An 18,803-nucleotide genomic window follows, 5' to 3' on the forward strand; every position below is an offset into this window, starting at 1 on the left:
TTTCCCTCTTCCAGTAAGAAACGAGATTTGGGTGAGAGAGGTCGGGGTGGGGCGAGACGGCGTCGCTGGAGGGAGAAAGAGGGAAATCAGGGTAGTTAGACATCCTATCGATCACCTGATCGATCGGCCAGCTCGGTCAGTCTTGGGGATTATTTCTTTCCTTTCTCCAGCTTTAGAGTACGTGGAGGTTCTCGCAGCTCTTGGATTTGCTGTCCCTTGCCCAGACCCGACCCAGCAGGTTGCGCACCTTGACGCTCGCGCTCGTCCTGCTGCCTCGGTACTTCTTGGGCGAGTTGTTCTCCGAGCAGGAGCCAAGGGGCGAGCGACTGCGGTTTCTACGAGATCGTCGCCGAAAGAGGTCGCGATTGCGTTCCGGGTTCTCGAGCTTCAGCCGGATCTGGGTAAGGAGGCCAACGAGGAGTTCGTCCACGTTGTGATTTATGCCCACCGACGTCTCGATGAATTTGCAATCGTAACGAATGGCCATTGACGTGCCATCTGCAACAGGACATAAGAAGAGAGTTGCTATTTAGTGCTTTGATTTAATTCCTGCTATTTTCATTTCGTCGTCGCTCGGCAGCGGGAGGATGATACCCGAGCGTAAACTCTGCCGGGTATTATGGATCGTAAGGATAATGGGAGGAGATACGTTATATTGTCGAATTCACAATTTTGATTATTTACGAGTATTAGATTTCTCAGTATCATACGTATTTTAACATAAGCACTTTAATACCAGGACAATTGTTACCATAAGCTAAGTCATTATGTTTAAAATAGGACAATAACTATCGGCTTTATTCAAATGAATAACAATGATATTTTCATGTATTTAATGATAAAGCTTTGTGTTGTTGGATGATAAATAAAACTTACATAATAAATTGAATGAAAATTTGTATTTTGTCGTTTCGGTATACCAGATACGTTTGTAATAAAATCAATATTTTTTATATTTATCAATTTACCAATAAAATAATTACTTTCTAATTATATTCATAAAATCGATAAAAATATTATTTCCGTTCATTTTTTGAAATAATTATAAAGATCTTCTAATCATATTCTATTAAATTTTATTCCCCATCAGTGTGTGTTCTGTCCCACTGACTGTAACACAGACGCGCATTTTAAGTAATTGAGAACAATTTATATATTTATAATCAGAGTATATAATAACATTTTTTTTTTTTTTTTAAGAACATTATTTGCATAATGTAAACATTAATTTTTTAAATATTTTGCAACAAACATTTCGAAAGTTTCGAAAGTCGAAAGAAAAATTTATTTTCATTTTCACGATAATGCTAAAATTTTACTTTTAAGAATACTTTAGAAGCTAAGAAGAATTTTCAAGTATTAATATGATTCTTTTTAAAGAACCAATCTATTATATTATTATAAACCGCGATCTATCATGAGCTGTAGAAAAACTTTTAAAATATATTATATATAATACTAAGTAATATCATTGACTTTAAAAATCTTCATTTTTTTTTCACTTTGTTTCTTTATCTTTTTATTTTAAATAAAATGCACTTACAAGTTTACTGCTTTTACGTTGTTATACGTTGCTGCTAAGACGCGTAGAGTGCACTCGACAAACAATTTTCAGACACTCAATTTCAGTTATTAATTAGAGTATACTTATTGTTACATAAAAACCATATCCATTGTAATTTAAGTAATACTTAAGTTAGTTGGAGATTAATTATCTACGTATGGTAATTTTACGGGCATATACATGTTATATGCTCGTATAATTGCTATTCTACGGTATGAAAATAACTGTCGCGCATTAATTATGAACATGTGAAAGTATGCACAGCTTTAATTTTATACCTAATATGTTGTTCTTGAAAATTCCCATTCGTTTTTAATTATCTACATCATTCGAACGTTATGTTTAAAAAAAGTTGAAGAATCTTTTTGTTTTATTGTAAGAAATGTATTGACAATTTTAAATGAAATTCTATTGAACGAATGAAAAAATTAATGTAATATATGATAACAATCAAGTACATCAAGTACTATCCTACTCCACTTCACGTCGATTGAAGTAAAGAGCTCAAGGAAAACGCGCTTGAAATTGATTCATTCTCGTCGTTTCGTTGAAAATCCTCGAATTACAAGGCTAAATGGATAGTAGATGTATAGCGCATGATAGCGCATGGGAAAGAAGTCAGCCGGTTCCTTGCTCACCTTCGGTCGTAACAAGACGGGAGCGCACCAAGTCGGCCTTATTTCCAACGAGAATGATCGCCTTGGCCGATATGTGATCGCTGCGCCAGAGAGTTTGGAGAATCTCCTCGGCGACGCGCAGGGACGAGCGATCGGTCGTCGAATAAACGATGCAGTAGCCGTGCGGTGTGTACTTTGCTATGCAGTTTTCCGGCTGTAATGGTACAAAGTTCTGATTAAAAAGTTGCGTCTCGGAGGGATTGAATTAGATCGCGTAAATCCTTTTGCGCGTGCCGTGCGCTCACGTACGCGCGCAAATGAGTGCAGTAGGCTCGCGCGCACTCGCTGTGTCCTTATAATGAACGCCAGGGGAAAGATTTGCCAAACTTCTCAGTGCTTTCGTCACGCGTAATTCTTACACCAACCTACTTTTCACATTAATTTCAAAACTTTAATACTCACTAATGTTTAGTATCAATAACTCTGCTTACTATATTTGCTTGAAATTTTTTTATCATAGTTTCCATTACGGCATTTAAACGTCTATTTAAATATATTGCAGCGCATATTATAAATCAATATTTAAGCTTAATCTTCATGTGGTATGTAAAGGGCATTGATAAATTTTATCTATTGCTTCTATTCAGCGTGTGTATATAATAGGAAGTTAAGTACGATATTAGAATATCATTGTATTATCATGATCGTATGCATACAAAAAGCAAATGGAGGGGTGGGGGTGGATCTGTTTTACATAAAATAGTTGACTATAAGATTGCACGCTGTAGTATTGCGGATGTCATCTATAAGCGATTGAAAAGATGGCAATTAGTATATAAAGATAAATTCTCGATGTTATTGTAATGTAAAAAATTTGAATGATCAATCGTAGCTTCACTAGACGGATATAATCGGCTTATCCGTACATAATATATCCTACCTCTATTATATACGTAAATACGTAAAATTTCTATGTATATTGTTTTATCGTGTATTATCATCTTATAGCAGTAATGGTGAAATTATACTAATCAATGTAAATCATTAACTAGGTCGAAAAAAATAATTTAATTATTTTTGATAATGTTAAAAAATTAGCGCTCGCGGATACTGGCTTGAATGATGCGGTATCAATGGTTAAAAAATATTTCTGTCCTTTCAAATTTTCGTTAATATAATTTAGTCAAAATAATTAATATGATATGTAATATTTAAGTGAAAATATAAGAATATATTTAATTAAGGTGAAATAGGTTAAATTATTTACTATATTTTTTGATATTTAAAAAGGAAATAAGAGCATGACAAAGTGGAAATATGCGGACTATATTTTATATTTTTCGTATATTCAAAGTGAAATTGTTTTCCAGTATTTCAACATATCGTGTGTAAACGAAATTTGGACGTTTTATCGCTGAAATCTTGAGCGATATGCAAAGTTTTTGGCGCCACATACAAAGTTCTTTTAAGTTCTATCTGCATAAGTTGTATGCTGATGATTTTTTTATCAAGTCGAGCCTAAACTTATTCAATGCTCGGCTACTTTTTCGTATTTGTTCGAACATGGCTTGGAGTTGTATGGAAAGTAATGCTATAGTATAGCTACACTGCAAAAAATACATAAAGAAGAAAAAAAAGAAAATTTCAAAAGAAAAAGTCATGAAATAAGCATGACTCGTGTATATTTTAGTGAGAGAAATATTGAATAACGCGGTTAAATAACACAATTATAAAGATTATTAGTTATTTAATATTTTGTGAAAAATATTCAATATCATAATTATCATTATTTGTTAAATGTTAGCACTAATTAAATTTTGAGTAACGAGACTTGATTTTAAATTATTTCAAATGAATGATGATTGCAGGTAACTTTAAAACCACTGGTAATTGTATCTTATTTCATTTACAAATTAATATTACATTTCGTATTCATATTAATTTTTATTTTAATTAAAGTGAAAATAATGGCTAACGGAATGAAATGTTTTTTTTTGTTTGTTTTTTTTTTTTTTTTTTAAGCAAAAGATATGAATGAAGAACAATAAGAAATTTTGCTTATTAGCTTATCTTTGAGTACCGTAGTTATTAGTAATACAATTAACTATGACAGTATTAGATTAAAATATTATAAAATGTATGTGACATATGAAAATAATACGATAAAAAATATGAGGGAAATAAAATATTTAACAAAATTTTTTGCAAATTTATGTAATAATATAGATTTACTTACATTTTAATTTAGAAATTTATTGCATAAATGTAAATTAATATATATATATATATATATATATATATAGAAAAATTTGCAATCAATACTTAATTATTAATAGTAAAATAATAAATGTCAAAAACTAATTTATTTTAAACATAATACTGATAAAACAAGTAAAATATAATACAATTATAAAATAAATATAAATTTTTTATGTAAAATTATAGAACAAATAAAAGTATAATGACTAATTAAGATTATTTTATGCCTTATTTATTATAACATTTTAATGTTTGTATAAAATTAAAATGAGTATAATTAAGATGGACGTTTTAACAAACAAAAAAAAACTTTTACTCAAGATAAATTAGGTTATAAAAATTAAATCTGAAGAAGAAAATACGCCAGCCATGTGTGTGTGTTTGTTTGTTTGTTTGTGGGCGCGCGCGCGTGTGAGTGAGTGTGCCTTGGGTGGGTGTCTACGTGTTTGTGGAGGAGCAAATTCTTCGTACAAGTTCAATTAAATATATTGTATAAAGCCACAAGTAAAATGGCCATCTTCTAGGTGTGAGGCTTTCAATGGAAAACACTAATACTAAATAATTTCGTAGAACTTATGTGTCGTATAATTAATGAGAAATTCTTTGTGTCAATAAAATAGTAAAAAGTCTGGATTTTTTCATTACCTTTTACGTATATAGCTGAGTGCATATTAAGACGACAGAGCTGTTTTCGTTTTACTTGGTATTCTAATATTAAAAAAAAATCCATTTCTTATGCAATATAAGAAAATTGAATATATTATAGGTCTTTTATAAATTTATTTGTGAATTAGGAGTATTTTTAAATTTATGATTTTATAATGTAAGTGAAGATTGATCCAATTGGAATTTAATTGTCTTTTCTTTCTTCTGGCCAAGCATTTTCTATTTTTCTAATTTATGTTATGTTGGCGTATATATAAAGAAGATTATTTAATTAGTTTCTATATAAATTCATAAAGTGATAACTAACTTATCAATATCTGTATAAACTATAAGATTTTTAATTAGCATAGTACATTCGTTATTTTGATTTTCAACTATCCGATGACCGTGAAACCAATTAAATTCATTAAAAACCTAAGGAAACAAAACTTATTATTATATAATCGATATTAGTCACTTTCCAAGTCATACATTTAATAATATAAAATGAAAATTTATTCTATTTCATATTAAATTCATCTAAAATACTTCCTAAAACTTAACATTACGTAATTTAATTTAATATCACGACTCAACGGTCGTTTCCTTATGCTTGAAAATTTTTTATTTTAAGCTTTTTTTTTTAAATTTTCAATTATCGTTTTGTTGATATTCTTTCATTTTTAATTCAAAAAGTGCTCTTATCTTTCTTAAATGTATGATATAATTAAATTTTCCAATATTATTAGAAGTATTTTATTTAATGATGAAATATTTTACTTCTATTGTATATGTTTTATAAGTTAAATATTATCACAGATATTGTCACTTTATGTTTTCCGACAAAGACAATTTCGATAATTAAAACTTTTTAAACATAATAACTTATTAGAATAAAAATTCAAATATTCCATTCACATTTGATTCAATATGTTATCTTTATTATTTTAGACAAAACATGCAATTTCATACTATTTAGTAGCTGTTAAATAGTTTTTCTATAAAGCTTGATTTGCTATTTTTAATAATATTTTTAAATATAAAGATGGTGTACTTTGGATTTTATATTTAATTTACGTATAACATTAGAATATTCTATTACCTAAAGAATAATTAATTGAATATGCGTACTTATAATATATTTATTAACATGTTTTCTAATGTTCCGTATATAATTTTAACTTGATCCATAACAAGTGGAAATTGAAATAAAATTATTATTGTTCTAAAGCATTATATTCCATACATTTTTTATTTCAAACAAAAGTATCTTTAATTTAATTAGATGAAGAGCATCAAATATTTGACTTTTTTTTTTTAATTTTAAGTTACTCTTGTATGCCTAATCGACTAAAATAATGATTAAAATAAAATTTTATTATATGGAGTTTAGTATTAATTTTATGTATCGAATTCAATTTATCTAATGCATATTTGTATAATTAATTTTATAAAAATATAATTTCTCTTTCTTAGTATTTTAAATTATACAAATTTTTTTCGGACTTCCTTACTAAATGGAATTTTTTAATTGCCTTTAAAAAAAAAGTGGCAACGTAATAAACATACAGTTTAGTTATTTAATAATACCATACTGTATATATAAAATAATAAAATTTATATTCATATTATGCACATTCAAATGACAAATTTGAAATTTCCAATCTCTTTGGCTTGAAAATATCATCGTGAAATACTATAAAGAATGATTTATTTGCAAAGTAAATTTAATGATTCGTTAAAAATGATTTTTTTTTTTTTTTTTTTTTTTTTTTTTTTTTTTTTTTTTTTAATTATATTGTTTTATTACATTTAAAAGTTATTATAATTCACGTTTTATAAAATACCATAAACGATGAATATTTCAAGATATATATTGTTAATGAATAAAAATTAGAAACATGTAAGGAAGATATTATTTATGATAGTTTAAATTTAAAAATTTCTTAATTATAAAAGTAATATGAGTATCTAGTTAATAATTTTTATAATAACTTTGAAATTAAGTTAAAAGTATTCAGAAGTATTGAAATGAAGCACTTCTTATGTATTTTGTTTAATTTGAAATTTAATTATTCTATGGAAATTTGATTTTCACTGATAGAGATAAAAAGTTCTAGTTTTCAAATCGAATTTTTATTACAATCCTATTAATGCTTTTATTGTTGGATCGTATTTATTTTATTATTTTTCTTCTTTTTTTTGTAACTTTTAAAATTGGAACTTGTCTGAATAATATTAGTTTATTAGATTCTTTGCTATTAGTTACTAATTAGTTCCTCATATATAGTTTAATTATAATGATAAGCTTTCTCGAGCGTTAAATATAAAATATTTTTGCAATGAAATTTTTGTTTTGACATAGAATTGTTTGTTATTTTATGACTTAAGAACCAAAAGGATATAACATTTAAAATTAAATTCTCTCAGCAAGAAAATTCAAATTTTATCAAAGATTTTTATCATTATACATACATTGGATACATTATCTATAATGTGTAAAAAACTTTTGAGAACATTTGAGAATAATGTTCGATAAGCTGTTACACGACTTAGCCATTATCATTATAAATATCGATTATTCGACTCAATCGCCAGCAGCAGCCTTGATCCGCAGCTTTTAATTCTAATGTGAACAAATTCCCAAGTTGTCCCCACGCGTGTAGACATCATAATACGATTAGTGCCTTTCGCATCTCCTAGATTTAGCTAAACTTAATAGCTTCCCATCGAACTGGAGAGTCGGGATTAGCTTGTCCTCATAGCGAATGCGAAAACTTTGTAGAACGTGACGTCAGACCACGAGGCAACAATCAAGCTTGCTTAATGAACAACATGGCGAACTTCAAGTTTGCAGACCGTATGAGAAACTTTACATGCGTTGGAGGATTGGTTAAATGGGAATGGAAGACATATAATACACCAAGTACAGTAGCGATAATAGATTCTAGTTATGTACAGGTAATGGATAAAGGTAAGGACATTATATTCACACTCAGCAAAACGAATTAAGGATGTATGAATGGGTTTAGAAGATGAAAGGGCATTTACGTATAAATTACATGCTCGATTGATTTAACTATTTTATTATTTATAAAGTATAATAAGAAATAGTAAATATAATAATAAATAATGAAATAGATTATAAAATTCATTTTTAAATTGCTTTAAAATTATATTTCGAGGTAAATGATTTTTTCATTGTAACATGTAATTAAAATTTGTAATATTTCTCTTACAGATTAAATTTATATTCAGAAATTTTATTTCATATTATGTCAATTGAATAATAAACTGTTACTCAAGTTTTTATCATATATATATATATATATATATTTTTTGTACTTTAAAATTAATATTTCGTGCCGACTTTAATTATCAGTTACTTTTAAAAATAGTTATGTATAAATAAATTTTTGCAAATGAAAGAAAAATTTAGTCCGTGAATTTATACAAATTAATAGATTGCTTTTCATACTCATAATACTCGATTTTCGTTGAATACGGCATTCGTATAATCAGAACTGTCAATCTTATGTTTGCGTAGTCAAAAACTTTTATACAGAACAGCTGTCATTTGCATCAATATTTTGATTCATTTTTTCCCACCAATAGTTTCTGTTTTAATACGTAAACATAAAGATATTATTGGATTATTAAAATATTATGATACTTTTATGGGTAAAAAATGAAAGAATGTTTTATTTCTGGAAGATTTTATATTAAAATGAAAAACAATTATACGATACTTTAGTTCATGCGTAGTTTAGAATTTTTTGATAATGGCTTGAGGAAATGTTGATTAAATTTAGACTTTTTGAATTAAATTAGAAAAATTTGAATAATATTTTTACTTTTACTGTGCGCAATGTGTGTGTGTGTGTGTGTGTGTGTGTGTGTGTGTGTGTGTTTATATATATATATATATATATATATAAACATTTAATAATACTTTCTATGCTCAGTTGAAGCAGTAACTTTTGATTAATATGGGTACACATAAGAATAAAGTTTGACTAACTATATAAAATGAAAAAATTGAAAAAAATGTAGAGAGACATTTCGTTTAACTACTTGACAAGTCTACACAAGCGCATCAATCCGCATGGTTTCCGGTTTCTAAAATTCAATTGTCATTTCCATTTTTTTGATAAAAATTGTAATACACATTTAGTTAATTTAAATATTAAAACCTACACGAATGAGTGAGAGAGAGACTGAGTGCGGAGGAGAGAAAAAAAGATTAGTATAAATTCAATGTATATGATGAAAATAATACTATTGTACGAGTTAAGATTTTATTAAAATTAATGAAAGACGTTATACATTAAAAGCAGAATCAGGGTTAAATGAAATCTGGAAGCTCTTCTTTGTTTTTTCTTTTCCTCTATCTTTTTCCATAATTTTATAGGTGCAGTTTTATAAAATACGTCTGCAATTAGTAATCTTAGGAAATATTTTCTTAATATAATTCATACAATCATTATTTATATTTAAATAAATAAAATATAAATTACAGGCACTATAAATTATAAATTAATACGATACGATCTCAACCACAATAATTTTAACAACTATTTAATATGATCTTGTTATTCAGATGAATAAAAATAAAGTGCATAATAAAAGTTTATTTCTTTTTTTATTTTAAATTACAATTTGTACGTCTACAAATACAGTCGATTAAAGTGTACATTGACGATACAATGTACTTCAAAATTTTAAAAATGATTGAACACTCGGTACCGTAAATTAATCAATATTGCAAAAATTAAATGAGAAATAATTGTTAAATTATTTTAAATTATTTTGAAGGACTTACTACTGAGATTTTATTTATTATTGACTCTAATGAAATTTCATTAGAATGAACATCAATACTTTTACAATAGCCGGTACTATTTTCTTAATTTACTAATTTCCTTGTAATTATAACACACTATTCAAAATTCTTTTATTACAATATTTAAAAAGGACTCTGATTTGAATAATTGAATATTGATTTAAATTTTGTCTAAACATTATGAATGTGAAAACGATGTAATGTAATATATTTTGTAAATATTATAAATGCTTTCTAAAATTTAATATTCTATAAAGTATAATTGTTTTTATATATTTATTAAAGTGGCATTTTTAACTAACGTTTACGAGTTAAAGCTCAATGTTTTTTTATATAATAAATAATAAATATGTGATTCAATACTCAAATAATTTAGGAAGATCGTTACTTCATAAGTAGAATCATAAGAAGAAAACTTTGATTTTATTTTGCCTATTTATCTTATCATTGAGTATAAGAGTTTTTTCAAATAATTAAAAATTTAATTAGAATTGATTTAATGAATTTTTCCAAGTTACAAACTTTTAATATAGAAGGTTTAATAATCATAAGTATTAAAATATTTATAACATTTTATTTACTCATACAAGTAATCGTTAAAAAAAAAAAAAAATTGTTGCATTAGCTTAAGAATTATACAAGATGATTAATTATACCCAATATTATTTTTCATATATATTTTTAATTTTTAGATTTAGATTTATAAGAAAAAAATTATTTAACCTAGTGTTGTGATAAGATATTTGATAATCAATACTATAAAATTCTAATTTATAATTCCATTTGTAATCATTACACAGCAATCCACATATTGTTTAAAAAGAAAATTATAAATATTAAAAAATATGTCGATGAAATAATAAAATATTGTCAAAGGAATTTTAACTTTTAATTTTAACGTTTAAGAATTTTATTTTTCATTATATAAATATTCAATAATTAGCAAATAATTAGTAAAATAATAAACAATTATGGATTTAAAGTTTCAATTTTTTTTATCTTTTGTATAGTAATTTAGAAGAAATATTACAATGATGTTAATAATATACGAAATTTTACTAAAAAAATTATAGATAATTAACTGTGAATAATTTTGTTTTACGCAATGCTTTGGAGAAATTTCATTAGGCTACGATATAAATATTGTGTGCATGATAAGTTCCATGGAAATATTAAATAATATTATTATTAGATTTACATTTTATTGTAGTACAAAAATACGTGGATCTTAAATTTTTTTCATGCGTAAAGTATTTAAATCAATTTTACGTTAATGCATTGGTGGTACCGCAACATTATTATTAAAAGCATAGAAGTATAATGTTATTTCGACTTGTAAAAGAAAATCATCAAAGAAAGTTTTCGCGAATAATTGAGAACATTGCATATTTACTAAAACTAAATGTATTGCTTATTTCAATTTAAAACGACAATTTGTTTTATATATATATTGGAAAAACCATTTTTAGATATGTCCAAAGTGATTCATTTCAGTACAATATATATAATTTCTTCATAGGTAAATGGCATATTTACTCGAATAATATTTTTTCATGTACAATCATACAGTTATTTGTTAATTTATGACAGTTGAATGAGAGAAAACGTAATGTATGATGTTAACAAGAACTAGTGAATTACATTACTGGCATATGCGTATATAACGTACACTTTGAAGTATACACCCTCACTTATTGACTATCTTTCTCTCTCTCTCTCTCTCTCTCTCTCTCTCTCTCTCTCTCTCTCTGCCTCCCTCCCAATTTCCCTCACTCTCACCCTTCCTTCCAACCACCCTCGCTCTCTCACAAGCTTTTCTTTCTTTCTTCATAACGCGACTACCATTGAAATATCGAGCACAGGTATTGGTCGTTTTATGCTCTGGTGGACTTAATGGTTGACTGGGCCGCTTCTCTCTTTCACTCTGCTGATCAATATATAGCTCGTGTGTATGTAGTTGTTGAATCGTTACTGTCGAAGCTCGAGATAACCGGGAATAAGGTGATCGGTGTAACGTACTATGTCGACTTCAAGTAAAGGTCTCTTCTTTTTTTATCCATCCTTTCACATATTCGGCCTTTACTTTTCTCACGGATTGTTACGTGAAGCAAACGTAATTCGGTCACCTTTTCCTATCGCTTTCTATCTTACATACTCTCCTCTATTTCTTCATGATAAAAATTACATGATCCAACTACCATTAAAGTGGAAGCAACATGTTTATATGTGTATTGCTCATTCATTTCAATTGCAATGATGCGCGAGAGAGGATAAGAGATGGTTTATTGGAATTGTTGAAATATTAGAAGCTTTGATGTTGGGTCGAGCGGGAGTAAAGCAGTATTAAACAATATGGTTGACACAATAGCCGAATATTTATCGAATTATTTTTGAGTGATGTTAGAGACACTTAATGATTAATGTATCGACAATTACCATTCTACATTCTTCTGTATTATCCGGTATTATTGAATTATTCTGTTGAATTTGGAAGTTAAAAAGAATAATAATATGTTTGAATGTAATGTATAAACATTTAGAAATTATTAATTACCTAAATATACATGCGTCGCATGTAATAAATTAATTTACGACTTTAAAAATGCAATGCCAAACATTTTCATACCAAAAACAGTTCGTGCAAATAGATTTTCCATTCAATAATAGATGCTTTAAGACAAATATTTCTAATTAAAATCTAAGTTTTTCTCATTTAATTTCCATTTAATTTTCTAGACTAATAATAATTTTCATAAATGAATCATCTACTACTAAATGAAAGAATAAGGGAAAACTCATTAGTAGAAACTCGGACTGGATAGATATCAACTCGTGAACATTTTCTATGCGTATTGAATATAGTAATACAATAAGGTTGAATATTACAATATTAATTTTTTTGTTTGAATTAGAGTAATTTCCTTTTCAGCTTGCAGCAATAAAAATAAATTAGGTTTCCTTAAAATATTACTATTAGTTTTATTACAGAAACATTGGTTTGCTAAATCAATGTCTCAATGGTCGATTAGTAACACTAAAATTTTCCATTTTAATTCCTTGATAATTAAATATTTATGTTTTTTTTTTTCTTTTTTTTTTTAATCCATAAACAATAACTTTAAATGGCTTCCATTTTATGCTAATCATTATAACTTTCAAAGGATAAATTTCTTTTTTGTAATAAAAAAAGACAAAAAAAAAATTATAAAATATGTTATTCTTAATTAATAAATTATAATAAATAATAAATGCCAAGTCTGATGTATTATTATTTTTACTAATAATCTAATGTATTATTAAAATTAAATAAGTTTTGCAAATTTGTAATAGATTTATTTAAAGTAAGATATGAAAATATACAATTATTAAGATTTTTTTTTTTAAATGACGAGATATTATATTTTTAGATTAATATGGTGTCTTGCGCCAACTTTAATGACGTCGTTTTGAAATTACTTTATAATTCAATTGTGACCGTAATTTTTTAAGAAAATACAACTTATACGATCATTTTAATTCTAAATATCCGTGTGGCAGTATTATTATATTATCATCATAGCAGCTTCACACAGCTATAGGTACTTTTGTTTTTTTTGTTTTTTTTTTGGTTTTTTTTTTATGTTATTTTTTATATCCACAGTTAATGTTCAAAGCTTTATCTAACACCAGTAATTTTCTTATGGTTCTATCACTACTAAATCTCTTATCCTAGTTTTTTTTTTATTTTCTGTGCTTTACCTTTACACTTATTTATTTTTGAATAAATGTTTTGCCTTTTTTTCATACTCGGGAGTTGCAACTAATTAATCTTTTATTGTGTTTTTTTTTTTTTTTTTTTTGGCACACATATTAAATTGTATATTGGTTATCGGTTAGAGAGTAAGAAAATAAGCGATATATTGCTTTATAATATTTTTTCACTCTCGCAAGAAAAATAGGTATTTTACATTGAATATACAATTTTTTTTTTTTTTTATAGTAAAATATTAATAATGAGTTTATTATTATTAGCAAATAGGCGCTTTGGGATTTAGATTACGAATAAATTTAATTCAAAAATATCATTCATTGTATTGTTTTTCAATAAAAAGAAATTATTATCGAAATGTTACTTGTTTCAAGAGGTTTTAATTATTTATTTAGTGTACGAAGCTATTTTGAAATTCAATTATTTTACTTACAAAAAGCCTTTTTTTTTTTTTTTTTTTTTAAATGTTAATTGTTATCATAAATAATACCTTTAATTTTTTATTAATATTGTCAAAATTATGTTAATTTTTGTTTTACGTAATACTTTGATTATCAATTTATTATACATTTAAATATTTTTTATTAAGGTCAATTATATGTGTTAACAATTTCATTTTTGTTGGAAATTCTATCGATTCTATATTAAATTAATTATTGAATTGAAAGATAATTGAATAACGAAAGCTCGGTGTTTATATGTGTTGTATAGACGAAATTAACAAAGAGAATTTGTCTAATTAAAATAAAAAAAAAAAAAAAAAAACAACTATATAGTCCTAATTAGAAGTCATCATTTATTTATTTTCTATATTAGTGTAGAATGAATGATGTTGAATAAGAATAATAAGCATTCGTTGAAATGGAATCACTAGCACGGTCGAATATCTTTTAGATATAAACTATTACCTATTTATACCATCATTAAAGTTTATTGTATTAAAGAAATTAGGAATACACGGAAAAGAACACTCTTATTTTAAGGATATAACAATTAGTTATGGAGTTCAAAATAAATATGAACTAAATATATTCGATGATATGTATTGATTATAAGTATTATGTATTTTTGTATGTTTTAAAAGACATTTTGATTTAATTCTGTTTAGGTAGAGCGATAAAATAAACGGTATTTTCAATCTATTTTTATATAAAAGAAATTCAACGCATTTTGTTAATTAATAAAATACGATATTTATTTCCATAAAAATATTTATAATTGTTTAATAAAAATTATTTTTTGTATAAATGAAAGTTTTAAATTAAAAAATTACTGACAATTAAAATTAATTAAAATAAATGAAGAATTTCATAATAACTCTGACTATTACTTGCCAAACACCGTAAGTCTACCTTTAAATGTTATGCAGAATGAAATGAAATGATTATGTACTGGAAATAACATTTAAAATATTCATCGTCTATATTTGTATTAATTAATTATAATGTATTATAATTGTATTTGTAATAATTATTTCCAGTATAATCAGTAGATGCAGCATGAGTAAAGCAAATATCCATGTGAACAAAATTAACGCTTCGGACAAATAAAGAATTTCCACATCATTTTATTTATCCTCAAAATATTGAACAATATAATTTTTACCTGTAACGTCGCTTTTATCATTCTAGGTCAAATTCATAATCAATCTCAGGCATAGTTCAGCAACCAGAGGGTCCTTTAGTGGCATGAAATTAACTTGTTCGTTAAGCATCTTAATAAACGATGCCTTTATTTCGTTATACGAAAAGTTTTTGCGTTTATGCGTAAAGTACCCAAGGGGTTTGGCGTACGTTTATTACTACTGTGTGTCGTCCTGGTAGTTACGAGTTTCTTTTCTTTCAATTCTTTCTCTTTATCGTATACCGTCAACTACTTTGTCGATTTGCTTTTAGCGAATATTGCTATTAAGTGGCGAAATTTTCGCTACAAAAACATTAAGAGCTTTTAAGGTACTGTTAAAAAGTACGTTTTTATCGTTATCTGCATTTTCAAATGGTTTTCACATTAGATGATCATATTACTAAAATTCGCTAAAATTGTTTGTTTTGAGTAAAATCGAGAGTCAGTCATAATTAAATTAATATAAAATTATCTTTAATAACCGATTGTTTGGAACGAAGTGTCTATAAGTAATGTTACTCTTTAAATCTGCTCAAGAAATATTATATTTTAAAGCGTTTTCAATATTGCGTATACTTTAATTATCTCATTACTTTTATATATTATATATATTTCGATTCAATGATACTAATTTTCATATTGAGTTAATTAGTGGATATATTTTACTCTTGTACTAAATAATTTATAAAACGCAGTCTCACGATTAATATTTTCAATTTAGAAATGATTTTACATATTTATCAATATATTTAGTTAAATATTGTAATATCTGACCTGCAATATGTTAATTTAAGCTACGAATAAGAAATTAATAAAAATATATAAGCATATGTTCAAGTATTATTTGGCAAAATAAAGTTCGATAGAATCATCGCATTATCGCATTTATTGTTTAATAATAAAGAAACTTAATACACGCGCTCGTTAAATTTCTGTAAATGACAATTTATTGCATAATACAAAAAGTAATAATGCAAGTCTTCGTTACACGTACATAGTAAAAGAAAATTTATAAACAATGCTGTTATCAGCATTAAAATGTATAAAACGATGATAAAAAATATTTAAACTAGTCGATAATAATAATAATAATAATAATACAGAAGTAATAATAGAAATATCTGAGAATGGGAGAATATTATAATATAGTTATTATGCAAGTGGCAAAAACGTGAAATGATTAAAGAAACATGCAAACAAGAGGCGAAGAAGAGAAAGTAGATGGGTTAGCAAGAAATGCGGCGCACAAAAGAAAAGATGAATCCAAATGTCCGAAAAATCTTTTCATTTAATTTTTATATTTGTTTCGTTATGTTAACGCTACTTTCAAATATTCGAGTGATATTTATTGGAATGCTTTCTTTTTTATAAATTTTTTAAATCATTGCTTTCAATATTTAGTCATTTTAAATTTATTAAAATTCGCGAGAGTTCATAACGTCATATATATTCGAGATTTTAAATAATATTATTTTGACTAATTTCATTAATTCAGTTTTCAAATTTATATTATTGTATATTTAAACGATTAAAAAGACGATATTTCGGCTCTTAAAGGATTTGTATAAGATTTTCCATATAAATAGAAATCTATAAGATTCAGAATAGAATATTTAATTGAATAATAAATAATACGGCTTTTTTTCATATGTTTAGAGTTACACATACGATTACTTTTAGTACAAAATAATTTTGAACTCTCTTCGTCATACATTTTATTACCTCATCATTTGTTAATTTATCTTATTGTATTCATACACTTTCATTCTTATTTTTATGATATATTTTAGACTTTATAATTAATTATATTATTTTTCCTTTCGTCGTTTAGAAATTATGCAAACAATGGATATTATATTCGTCCAGCCAATTCCAAATGAAACATAACGTCACGTATTGCAATTACTATGATAATATAAGTACAATATAGTCCTTTCTAATAGTACGTACACACAGGCTCGCGCAAATACTTTCTCGATACGTTAAAACTAAATTTATTTTCTACTCCTAATTCATTATTGCCGCGAAATTGCAATTTAATAACAAATTCGAGGGCACAATGAGAATAAGATGATGATAGCGAGATAAATATCATCGTAGGACATTAAAGTCATACGCACATGAAAATCCATGGGCGTTTCCACGTACGCACGCACGCACGCACGCACGCATCGAAGTACGTAAGCGCAGGCATTTAGGCAGGCACATAAAAATACGATATTTTTATTCGCTTAATCCGTCCACGTGAAAAGGGAAAACTAATACAATTATAAAGCTTTATCGAAGTCGGCAAGAGAGAAAATGTTGAAAAAAACTTTCTTCCCTCCATTGGTTTAAACGTGAAAATCTCTCGCCGAAGCTTGGTTAAAGTCAACCGGTAGAGCCGTCGGCCAAGAAACTTTCGCCGCTTTTTCATGCTCCGTTCATCTTCCACCAATTTCCTGCAGTTCCACCAATTTCCTTTAAATGCATCCACGATATGCTCTTTCATCCGACGTGAGAAGGACGGGGACAAAAAAAAAAAAAAAAAAAAAAAAAAAAAAAAAAAAAGACAAAAAAAGCAAAAGAGAATCAGTGTGTATAGGCTAACCTTTATAAAATATTACGACCTTTATATATCATTTGGAAGTAGAATTATTTATTTATTTATTTTTTTTTTTTAAGACCCTCGTTCATTTGAAGTGAATTTTAAATTTCATTTTCATAGTGCTTTTTATTGAAAATTTTTTAAAAGCATTTTATTATATTATTTTCTTTAATATTATTTTATATACGGGAGAGTTTAAATTATATTAATTCTCCAATAATCTCATAGTTTATTTCTTTTATAACTTTACGTCCATTTGTTGACTGGCTTATATAGTAGGAGACATCGTTAAAATCGAGAATTACGTTTGCAATTTAAGAAACAATATATTATTCAACAATATATCAGTTGTACTTCTGAAATTCTTCTTTAAATTGCTATTTGTCTACATAGCAAATTATTATTTATAAATTTGGAAATATTTTACTTAAAAATATGGATTAAAAAAGAAAACTTTTTAACGATAATTTAAATTTTTTTCACAACGAAATTGGAAATTTTTCTCAAAAATATAGTCTGTGCTTACTTATCGCTATAAATAATATTTACTTTTATTTATATAAAGAGAAAAATACGTTAAACATGGTTTTGAATATTGAGCGCGTAATAATTTTATCAGAGTTATATATTTTTTTTTGAAATATTGACGAATGCATTATAATATTAATGATCTTACATTATGTACTTTCTATTAAAAACAGTACTTTGCTAGGAATATTAAAAATTATGAGCAAAATATATAGTTATATCGATATTTCGACAGTTATATTCATTTATAAATCATCGTATTTTATATTGAATATACAATGCTATTAAATTAATAGTTGAAAAACAAAACACCAAGCGGAATAGTTGCAATGTTTTCATTTGAATTATCTTAAGTTTAAATTAAAAACAAATTTAACAAGGTCTGCAAC

General features: G+C 26.1%; 1 protein-coding gene across 2 annotated transcripts in view; it reads right to left on the bottom strand.

Annotated features, from left to right (window-relative positions):
• Positions 1-6: 6 nt before the first annotated feature.
• The window catches only part of LOC105360532 (uncharacterized), a 183,701-nt gene continuing 164,904 nt past the window's right edge, over positions 7-18,803 (bottom strand). For both annotated transcript variants that reach the window (XM_011497454.1, XM_011497452.1), the window contains exons 10-11: positions 2,203-2,395; positions 7-498 (exon numbers count right to left, since the gene is read on the bottom strand). In XM_011497454.1, the coding sequence (XP_011495756.1) occupies positions 173-498; positions 2,203-2,395 (519 nt within the window). In that variant the 3' untranslated portion in view covers positions 7-172. The remainder of the gene's footprint in view (positions 499-2,202; positions 2,396-18,803) is intronic.

This window comes from Ceratosolen solmsi, unplaced genomic scaffold (assembly GCF_000503995.2).
Source record: "Ceratosolen solmsi marchali unplaced genomic scaffold, CerSol_1.0 scaffold47, whole genome shotgun sequence".
NCBI classification, from domain to species: Eukaryota; Metazoa; Arthropoda; class Insecta; order Hymenoptera; family Agaonidae; genus Ceratosolen; species Ceratosolen solmsi.